Below are 10,011 nucleotides of genomic sequence, written 5' to 3'. Positions count from 1 at the left end.
AATCGCACTGTACATGCGTGCCCGCACGTGGTATTTTGTGGAACAGCCACACTGAAGGGGCCAAAGAGCCGCATGTGGCTCGCGAGCCGTGGTTTTCCGACCACGGACCTAGCCTAACCCCAAAGCTCCATGTTAATTATAATCCCCACGGCAACCCAATCCTAACCACCCCCCTGATTCTAAACCTAACCCTGACACTTCACCACCCCAACCCCCGCTTCATTCCAAACCTGACCCTAACCCACACCTGGACTTGAATCCTAACTTGAACTGCTATTACCCACTGCTACGATATCTTCCCTAACCTGTAACCTCAGGCTGATCTAACCCAGCTTTCACCTGCTCAACTCCACCCCACCCCCACCCCAGCCCCAGCCCCAGCCCCAGCAGCACCCTCAGCTGCACTCCTGATCTGTGCCTGGTGCTTACCTCCATCCTAATGGAAATAAATGCTACCTGTAGGCATATCTCTAGCCTCACCTTCAACCTAAATTCCATGCACAACCCTGATGTTCTCTACCTCCCTCTCAGCTAGCACCAGCCACCACATGGGTGCACTGGATGTGTAGACCTCAGTGTAAACACACACACGCATACACACATACATTCATCAGCATGCACATGTACAGCTAGCTTAGTGTCCATACACACAGGCATATCTCTAGCCTCACCTTCAACCTAAATTCCATCCACAACCCTGATGTTCTCTACCTCCCCCTCCCCCAGGGCTCACTCCCACCAGCTCTCAGCTAGCACCAGCCACCACATGGGTGCACTGGATGTGTAGACCTCAGTGTAAACACATACACATTCATCAGCATGCACATGAATGTGCATACACACACCTCAGTACACACACCCACACCAGAAAGGGGAGGAAGGCCAGTCTAGCTCTGAGAGGGACCTAGGAAGGCAGTTAGAACAGGTGTTTCCTGCCCCTTTGTAGTTCCCTTCTGGTCAGGATCTGGCCCCTCCAATTCCTCCTTCAATATTGACTCTCCACACCCAGGGATTTCCGCACCCCCAGCCCCCGCTCAGGGCCCCTTACTGGCTTCTGGACAGGTTTGTTTGTAGATTAGAGCCATGGAGCTCCCAGGACCTCCCTTCCTCCCTGTCCTGGGGCCCTGTTCCCAATAGAACACAATGAACACACACTATGCTAGTCCTCATGGGGGTCAGAGTCTACAGGGGCAGACACACATAGCCAGGTACTCTCACTCAGCAAGATCCCCCATAGGGGAATGTACTTGGTCCTATGGGGACAAAGAGAGGTAGTTTAGCTGAGGACACAGTGGGGATTATTTGACCTGGGCCTTATAGTTTGAGTAGGAGTTCACCTGGGAACAAGAAAGGAAAAGTCTTCCAGGCGGATGGAACAGTGTGTTCCACAGTAGGGAAGCATGCTCAGGAAAGGCCAGGGTGGGGAGGTTAGGCTGGGCTAGTTGGGGGAGGTGGAGCAGAATGGGAGGGCAACATGGGGGATGGTCAGCAGGTAGAAACAGCAGGACGGGGGAGGAGGTTGGGGAATCAGAGGGAAAGGGAATTGGGAGGGAGAGGGAAGGAGCTCATCCTATAGAATAAAGAGATAATATGCAAATTGACCCTCACTCTGTCATGCCCTCACAAGATGGCTGCATCTACAGTGGAGGCGGGGGTTCCTGTAACGAGCGATAAGCAGGGACCTGAGGCTGTGTGGCACTGGGCTGGGACGGGGGACCTAAGGCTGTGCCCCCCGCCCAGTGGGGCTTGACGGGGCACCTCAGGCCATGCCCCCCACCCAGCGGGGCTTGACAGGGGCCCTGAGGCTGCACCCCCCCCATGGGGCTTGATGGGGGCCCTGAGGCTGTGCCCCCTGCCTGGTGGGGCTTGACAGGGGACCTCAGGCCGCATCCCCTGTCCCGGCACCAGGCTGGGGGACCTGAGTGTGCACTAAAGAGATAATATGCAAATTGACCCTCACTCTGTCATGCCCTCACAGGATGGCTGTATCCACAGTGGAGGGGGGGTTCCTGTAACGAGCGATCAGCAGGGACCTGAGGCTGCACCCCCCCCATGGGGCTTGACAGGGGACCTCAGGCCATGTCCCCCACCCAGCGGGGCTTGACGGGGACCTGAGGCTCCGCCCCCTACCTGGCAGGGCTTGACGGGGTTGGGGCCGGCTGGGTCTGGATTTCGTCCAATGGGAGTGGGGCCAGCCGGGTCTGGGTCTCACGCGATTTCGAGGTGCACGTGGGTGGGTGGGGACTTGACTCTGGGTCCCATGGCGAGCCCCAGACTCTGACAGGAGGAAGATTTTCATATACATTTTACTAATTTTCTTTCATCTCAGACACTTCTATTATAGAGAAAGGGCAAATAGCAATATTAAAATATTTCCTTTAATTAATTCCCTTTTAATGTGCATGAATTTCGTGCACTGGGCCACTAGTTTAAAGATAATCTGAGGCTGAAGGACAGGCAGGACAGTGGGATCAGCACAAATGAGGACAGGCTGTGGCTCAGATGGGCAAGTCACTAGAGAGGCCAGTGGGGACCAGAAGTGGATGCTGCTATTGACAGAAATAACCCCATGAGGCAGGTATTATTATTAGTCCCCATAGAGGACACAAAGGGACACTGAGGCTCAGAGAGGGGAAACAATTTTCCCAAGTTCACACACATTGAAACTGGGCAGTAGGTAAGGCTTGAACCAGGCTGTGGGCTGGCAGAGCTGAGTCCTTCCTCCAAGTCATAGTGGCCACACCTAGTACCTGCCTTGCTCCGCAGCCTCATCTCTCAGCATGTGAAGCCCCCTCCAAACTCCCTTCCCCCACCCCCCCTCAGGCTGAATGACTCCATTTCCCTGAATATTCCAGGCCTAGTTCACCTCAGCTGTCATAAATGTAGCATCTTCTGTAAGAAATGCCTTTACCCCCGACCCCTTCTTTAAGAAAGTGTTCACCCATTCTCCAGAACTGGGCACTGGCATGCCCTTCTTTGGGAAACCTTCCTGAACTGCTCTACACCTGGACTGGGGGAGGTGCCCCTCATTCCCCACCCGACTCCTCTCCTACCTCCCTGTTCACCCAGCATTGCCACTGTCTGGGACCCCTCCTCAAGGGCCGGGCTGGGTCTGCAGACCCGGCCCAGCATAGGGCCTGGCCCAGAGCAGTTGCCAGTGAGTGTATGTGGTTGGTGAATGAATGCAGGACCCAGCTGGCTGTGGGTCAAAAATGAGTGCCCAGGAAGGGAACTGATCTCTTATCTGCCAGGGCTGTCTTGAGCCTTAGTTGATTAGGCCTTAATTTACAGGTGAGCAGATGAGACTGCCAAAAGTTCCTGGGTTACTCAGTAACCCTGCCTTCTTTAAAAGCCCCACTGTTTCCCTTTGACATCCAGAACCAGCCACTCCTCTCTCGGGCACTGCAGCCATGAACACCTTCCCGCTTGCCGCACTGTGCCTCCTGGGAACCTGGGCTGCCCTGGCAGGGGGAGTCACTGTGCAGGTAAGTCCTGTCCCTACCCTGGTCCAGCCGGCTCTCTAACCCCAGTGCACAGGGCCTGGGCCCTGAGAGAGCACCCCCTCTTTGGAGCTGGATTTGTTACCAGAAAGGGGTCCAGGCAGGGAGCACGTCTGCCTCAGGGCAGCCTGCAGTGTGTGGGTTCTTGACTTTGTGCGGGAAAGATTTCATAACGCGAGACCAGGTGATTTTGAGAGTGTTTATTTAAGTTGGGGACAGTGAAACAAGGAAGGGCTTAGGGCAGAAGAAGCAACAGGAGACTAGGTGGGTGGCTTTGGCTCCTTAGAAACGTTATAGGAAAGAAGTGAGCCAAGATGGGGCTGCTGTCCGCTCCCTGGAGAGTCAGAGGAAAGGGGACCCTGGAGGTAGGTTCAGGGGGTTAGCCCAGGACGAGCTGCCGCTGCCCATTGCTCCCCTGGTTGCAAGTCTCGTGGGGACCCTTAGAGTTTAGGAGACACATCCCTTCGGGGGGTGTGGGGGGTGCCCAGGGGAGGGAAAAGCTGGGACCTTTGTTTTGAGGGCTTTAAAGGCTGGGAGTTTAGAAGAGTCTTAGGGGAGGATCTCAATAGAATAGTCATCAGCTTTTCCAGGTGTATCCATTTAGGGTCTCGGTCTCCACTGATTGGTCAGCGCCAGGCAGGGGGTCATTAGTCATTGCATCTGGTCCTGGAGTCACCAGCACTAGTTTTGCTGCTTTTCTGGGCCTAGAGCTGAAATACAACGGAGGCCTAGATGTTATCTCTAGGGGGGAAAGGTCAGGGAAAGGTCAGGCATGACCAGTGATATGCCAGAGGAGGGAAGACCCCCCTGGGGGGCCAGGTCTGGTGCCAGTTTTGCCCATTGCTGGGCCCCCTGGTGACCGTCTGTATCTGGCTGTGAATTGCTCGACTCATTTGTTCAGTTATATCAGTTCCCAATTCCACTTGCCAAGGAATTCTCCTGGCTTCTTACTAGCCTGCCTCAGATTCAATTCCAGACCTTACTTCTCAGTCCTGTACTCAGCCTGAGCACTGGCCTGCATCTCAGGACTCACATGGTCATCCCGAGGAAGAATGCCAGCGGCAAGCCGTCTGGCACCCCGCAGGGGCCCCCCTCTGTCACAGCCAGGCTTCGGGAGGTCTTTTATTGCTTCTCAAACAACAGCCAGGCTGCAGGCTGGAGCTGGGGGCCAGGTGAGCAGCCCACGTGGCAGTCAGGCGGGGGGTGAAAAGAGCCGGGGCTTGGCCACGTGGAACCTGGCCCGGTCCCAGCTCGGTACCTCTCCGTAAAAATCAGCACAGTGGCTCCCACGTATCGGGCACCTGTTGTGTCCCTGACACATCACATCCATTCTCTCCGTTCCTCATAACAGGCAGGACCTAAGGGCCTGTCCTTGGCCACAGAGCAAAACCAGGGTCCCAGCCCACGGTCTGGCTCTAAGGCCCGAGCTCTAACTACCTCATGTTGCCCTGAGAGGAGGGTCTGGTTCCCAGGGGCCACAAACACTGCTTGAGCCGCTGGGGCTGGAGAGGGGCCAGTCCTGGAGGAAACAGTCAGGAGCAGGCTGAAGCTTGGCCTCATGCTCTGGACATGTCTCTCTCAGGATGGAAAGTTCTCCTTTTCTCTGGAGTCAGTGAAGAAGCTCAAGGGCCTCCGGGAGCCCAGCATTGACAGCGGAGTGCAGTTTGATGGACCTGTGGCTCCCGACCTCTGTAGCTCTACTGAGTTTCCTGCAGAACTCAAGCCTGTCTGCCAGGAGCCCAACGCCAATGAGATCCTGGGGAGGCTGGGTGAGTAGCCTCCTGTCTGACGGGTGGGGCTTAGGAATTCCCTGATTGGTGGCACTTGAAGGAGAGAAGTGCTCTGATTGGTGGGATTCAGAGGCGGGGCTCTGCTCTGATTGGCTGGTTTGAGCGGTACCTGTCCCGGTTTGAGGCAGAAAGCCCAACTGGTCACAGGGGACAGGCCTGGGTTTCTCCTGGGAGCTGGGTGGCAGATGTCCTAGCTCTGGCTCAAAGGAGGGCGGGGGCTTTGGGGAAGAGCAGCTGGTGCTCATGGGCCCCGTCTCTCCTGTCCAGAGGTCATCGCTGAGGACCCGAGCACGTGTGAGCTCTGTGCCTACGCTGCCTGTGCTGGATGCTAGGACAGCAGGAGCTCGCTGTCCCTCCCCCTCAGAACGCTCCCACTCCTGGCATCTTTATCTACCCTGCCCCCAATGGAGGACCAAGGAGAGAGCAGCCTGGGGAGACCCAGCCCCTGACCCCATCAGAGCTGCCAGCTGCTGGCTGCTTCTCCAACCTGCCTCTAATAAACCAGATTCCAGAGTACTCCTGGCGTTGATTTCATTCGTTCCTCATCTCTCAGTCTACCATCTCTCAGCTTCATGAATGCCTACCTGCCCTCGAAAGCTGAGGGCCTTGAGTGCTGAGTGCCAAGGCCCCACTCTCCCTGCACCAAGGGGCCTGACTCTCCACACCACCAAAGTCACTAAGCCACATGTGCGCACAGGGTACAGGGGTCTATGGCACTGGCCCCGAGCTCTGGAATATTCAAGGTGCCTCAGGATCTGGCCCCCTCTGACCACTTCAGCGTTGCTTCCTGCCCCACCCCCACTCCCCTGCCCACACCCCAAGTCTCAGCTCTTAGCATTTCCTCTGCCCCTCTCACCTCTGCATGGCTCCTCTCCCCACACCCCTGCCCAGGTCCCACTCGGGCCCCACCGTTCCACTCCCAGGGCCTCTACTCAGGAGCCTTTACCCCCCCTCCCAGGAGGGGTCTTCATGCTCCCACTCTGTCCTTGGGGCTCCCTAGGCACCGTGGTCACCCACACCCCTTGCACAGCTCTGGCCACCCTGAGGTGTAATGGCTTCTGTGCCTGGGGAAGTCTCTCTGCTCCCCAGAGGGGGTGAGGCCCACCACCTGGATGGTTGCATGAGAATGTAACAGAGCAGGGAAAAGCAAGAGCCACAGGCTTCTAGTCCCAGGTCTTCCATGCGCTGTGCGATGTTAGGAAAGTAGCTTTTCCTCTCTGTGTCTTAGTCTCCTCCTCTGTAAAACTGGATGGTGATAGCACCTGCCTCCCAGGCCAGGGGCAGTGCTGCATGCAAATGCGTGTGTATGATGTATGTAAAGTTCAGGCTATATGCAAACATAACAACTCCATAAACGGTAGAAACAAATAAACCAAAGAAAGGGAACCAGGGTCAAGCTGAGCATGGTTCAGGCAGGGGTGAGGAGGTGAGGTGCAGAAGGAGGTCGAGGGAAGGAGGAAAGAGGAGGCCACCTTCTTGGGTCCTTCTTGGGGAGAAGGGTGGAGGGGAACTGGGTGACCCAAGCAGGGTTCCCCAGGCTGCAGAACTCAGAGAATGATGTCCTCGAAGTCAGGGAAGGCTTTGTGAAGGGGAGGGGAGGCAGGCATTTGCATCAGCCCTTGGGATTTGCATTGGGATGGATGGAATTTCAAAGCCTGTGTGGAGATGGGGGGCAGAGGGCATTCCAGAAGGTGGGGTTGGTGCACACACACACAGAAGCAGGAAGGGCCAAGGCACTGGAACAGCTCATCTGGGTGAAACCAGGGGTCCTGATTTCTGTTAGCGTATCATTTCTGTTGACTATGTACCCCAACACTCTTCAGTTTCTTCACAGCCTGCCCTGTAAGCCTTAGCGAGTCCTTCCCCTACTAGTCATCAACCCCCTGAGGCAGCCAGAAACAATGGCACAGCCTTCACTGAAGGTCACAAGGTATGGGTTTCTGTTAAGCCAGCGGTTCTCAACCTGTGGGTCGCGACCCCTTTGGGGGTCGAACGACCCTTTCACAGGGGTCGCCTAAGACCATCGGAAAACACATATAGAATTACATATTGTTTTTGTGATGAATCACTATGCTTTCATTATGTTCAATTTGTAAGAATGAAAATACATCCTGCATATCAGATATTTACATTACGATTCATAACAGTAGCAAAATTACAGTTATGAAGTAGCAACGAAAATAATTTTATGGTTGGGGGTCACCACACATGAGGAACTGTATTAAAGGGTCGCGGCATTAGGAAGGTTGAGAACCACTGTGTTAAGCTAAAGATAACATCTTGACCTGAGTTTCAGCTCCTGTGCCCTAAGGCGGGATGACCCCCTGGCTACGTTCCTATGAAACTGGACAGAGGGATGCCAGAGTAGACCCCAGGGTGTGTCTGTACAGCCCTGAACCCGGAGCCCATGGTGTCCTGTGATTCGCCCTATACAATCTGTAACCTACACGTCATCAGGGGGTTTGGGCTTCTGCGCACTGGCTTCCCGTCCTCCGGGCTGGCACCATTCACAATAAAATAGCCAATATTTCTCCACTGCAGTTGGTGGTGGTCAGTGTTGGGCTCTGCTGGCGCTGGGTGGGCGAACTCTCTCTCTGCAATAAGGTGGACAGGGTGGCCCGGGAGGCACATGGGCTGAGTTTGAGCCTGAGCGTGTCATTACAAGGTGCGCACCCCTCTCTGAGCCTTGGTTTCCTCAACCACAAATGGGGAGAGCAGACCCTGCCTCCCAGGTTGCAGGGGCATTTGATGAGCGCTTAGTAGGATCATTTAATGCTCCCACTCTGGAGCCCGCGCTCTGGGTGTGAGGTGTGGTTCTGCCTGTTCCCAGCTGCGAGACTTGGGGCAGGTCACTTAGCCCGTTTCCTCCTTTCCTTCATCTGTAAACTGGGGATGACAAAGTCGGGGAAGAGAGGAGAGATTCCACGTTTAGAGCTTTAAGAAGTGAGTTGTTTGCAAGCCTTTCTTTTTACCCCTAAATAAATGTGGTTGAGTGAAGATTAAATGAGATGATACAGGAAACGCTGTTAAAGCTCCCCCAGCCGGGCCCACAGTGAGCACTTGGTTGATGCTGCTGTTATTATTGTTGTTATTATTTCTGTGTGGATGGCTCAGCCCTGTGCCTGGCACAAAAAAGATGCTTGGTCAGTGGCAGTTTCCTTCACGGCCTCCTCCCCAGGCAGATAGGAACCCAGAATAGCTGAAAGGATTGGTAGAGAGGGAACCACATGGCTCATGGGCTTGGTTTAGACTTGAGAGGCGGCCCCGGGGAGCCACGGAGGGTAAGGCAGGGGTATGGAAAGCAGGGCAGGGAGGACGCTCTGGCCTGGTCTGGGGTAGTGTGCTAAACGCCCACCTCGAGTGATGGTAGAGATGAGAGCGGCCCAGAGGGACGCAGGAGGCATTGCAAGGGCCCCAGCCAATCGGGGAGGAAGGGAAAGGAGCTGGAGCTCTGGGGTTTGCGGCCCAGCCCAGAGGGACGCAGGAGGCATTGCAAGGGCCCCAGCCAGTCTGGCCTGTGGGGGAGGAAGGGAAAGGGGCTGGAGCTCTGGGGTTCGCGGCCTGGTGGGCTGGGAGACTGCAGGACTCAGGAGCAGAACTGGGCAGTCAGGAGGGGTGGAATTCTGAGGGTGGTTCATCCTGGCTTTGGCCCAGAGGTGGTTGGGGAATTGAGTTCAGAGGGCCCAGCTCCTCGGTACCCGACCTTCCTCCTCTCTGACTGCCCCAGGCAAAAGCTGGGGAGGACCCCATGCTGAGGAAAGGCCCTGCTCCAGGGAATTCTCAGCTGGGCTCTGGCCTTGAGTTATGGCACCGAAGGCCACTGCGAGGGAGAATGTGGAGGCAGAGGGCCTGGGGGCCGGTGTCACAGGGAGACGCAGCCTGGCATTTCAGAGCATGGATTCTGGCCCAGGCTTTGCGGGAAGAATCCTGCTTTACCACTTTGCTGAGCCTGGACTGGTCGTCTCAGAACCCGGTGTCCTTCTTCGGAAAGTGGAGATGCTAATCATAATAGTACCTGCTTCGTTAGACGGCTGTGAGGCTTAGTGTGCTAATACGTGCCAAGGGTTTAGAATAGTGCCTAGGCTGTAGCAAACGCGCGATAAACGGTGGCTATTGTGATGAATATTCTCTGGGGCTGGGGGCACCGGAGGTGAAAGCGAAGGGCCATCTTCTCAGGCACCGTGAGCACGTGGTCAGCTTGATGATGGGCCTGGGAGGGGGCACCACGGGACCCTTCCTCCACCCACTCCTGTCCCAGTGAAGAAAGGGAGCTCCCCACACCCCCATCAGGAGCGCAGAGCTCTGGCCCTGCAGCCAGGCCAGGCCTTGAGCTCAGCTTGGGGTACGTGAGTCTGGGTGCTCTGTGGACCTTGGGTGCCTTGTTTCCCGCCCTGAGCTCACCCCCTTCTATACCAACCAGGACGTAGTGAACCAACTCCTTGGGTGCTGGAACCCTGGGGATTCCTAACTCCAGTCCACACTGTCCTCAGCCCACCGGGCTCCCACGAAGCTCCTCCCAGGGCTCCTGGGGATGAACAAGTGGACTCTGATTCACGTGTGGGTGGAGAATCTTTATTCAGCAGCAGGGCTTTCTAAGGGGCCAAACTCCTCCAACGGCGAGTCACACTGCTCTGTGCCAGATCCAGCGGATTTGCCTGGGAGGGTGGCAATGACCGAGGTGGCCAGGGCACTGCCAGAGCTTGGGTGGGGGTGGGGGCTGC

General features: G+C 55.9%; 1 protein-coding gene across 1 annotated transcript; it reads left to right on the top strand.

Moving 5' to 3' along the window:
* The first annotated feature begins 3,396 nt into the window (after positions 1-3,396).
* GUCA2A (guanylate cyclase activator 2A (guanylin)) lies at positions 3,397-5,796 on the top strand. Its single transcript, XM_005866052.2, has 3 exons — positions 3,397-3,485; positions 5,083-5,269; positions 5,558-5,796. Exons 1-3 carry the CDS (start codon positions 3,411-3,413, stop codon positions 5,620-5,622), a joined length of 327 nt encoding a protein of 108 aa, XP_005866114.1. The 5' UTR covers positions 3,397-3,410; the 3' UTR covers positions 5,623-5,796.
* Positions 5,797-10,011: the final 4,215 nt, after the last annotated feature.

Source organism: Myotis brandtii, unplaced genomic scaffold (assembly GCF_000412655.1).
Source record: "Myotis brandtii unplaced genomic scaffold, ASM41265v1 scaffold220, whole genome shotgun sequence".
In the NCBI taxonomy this organism is placed as follows: Eukaryota; Metazoa; Chordata; class Mammalia; order Chiroptera; family Vespertilionidae; genus Myotis; species Myotis brandtii.
Note: the sequence above shows the minus strand (reverse complement) of the source record. Positions and strands in the feature narration are given on the sequence as shown.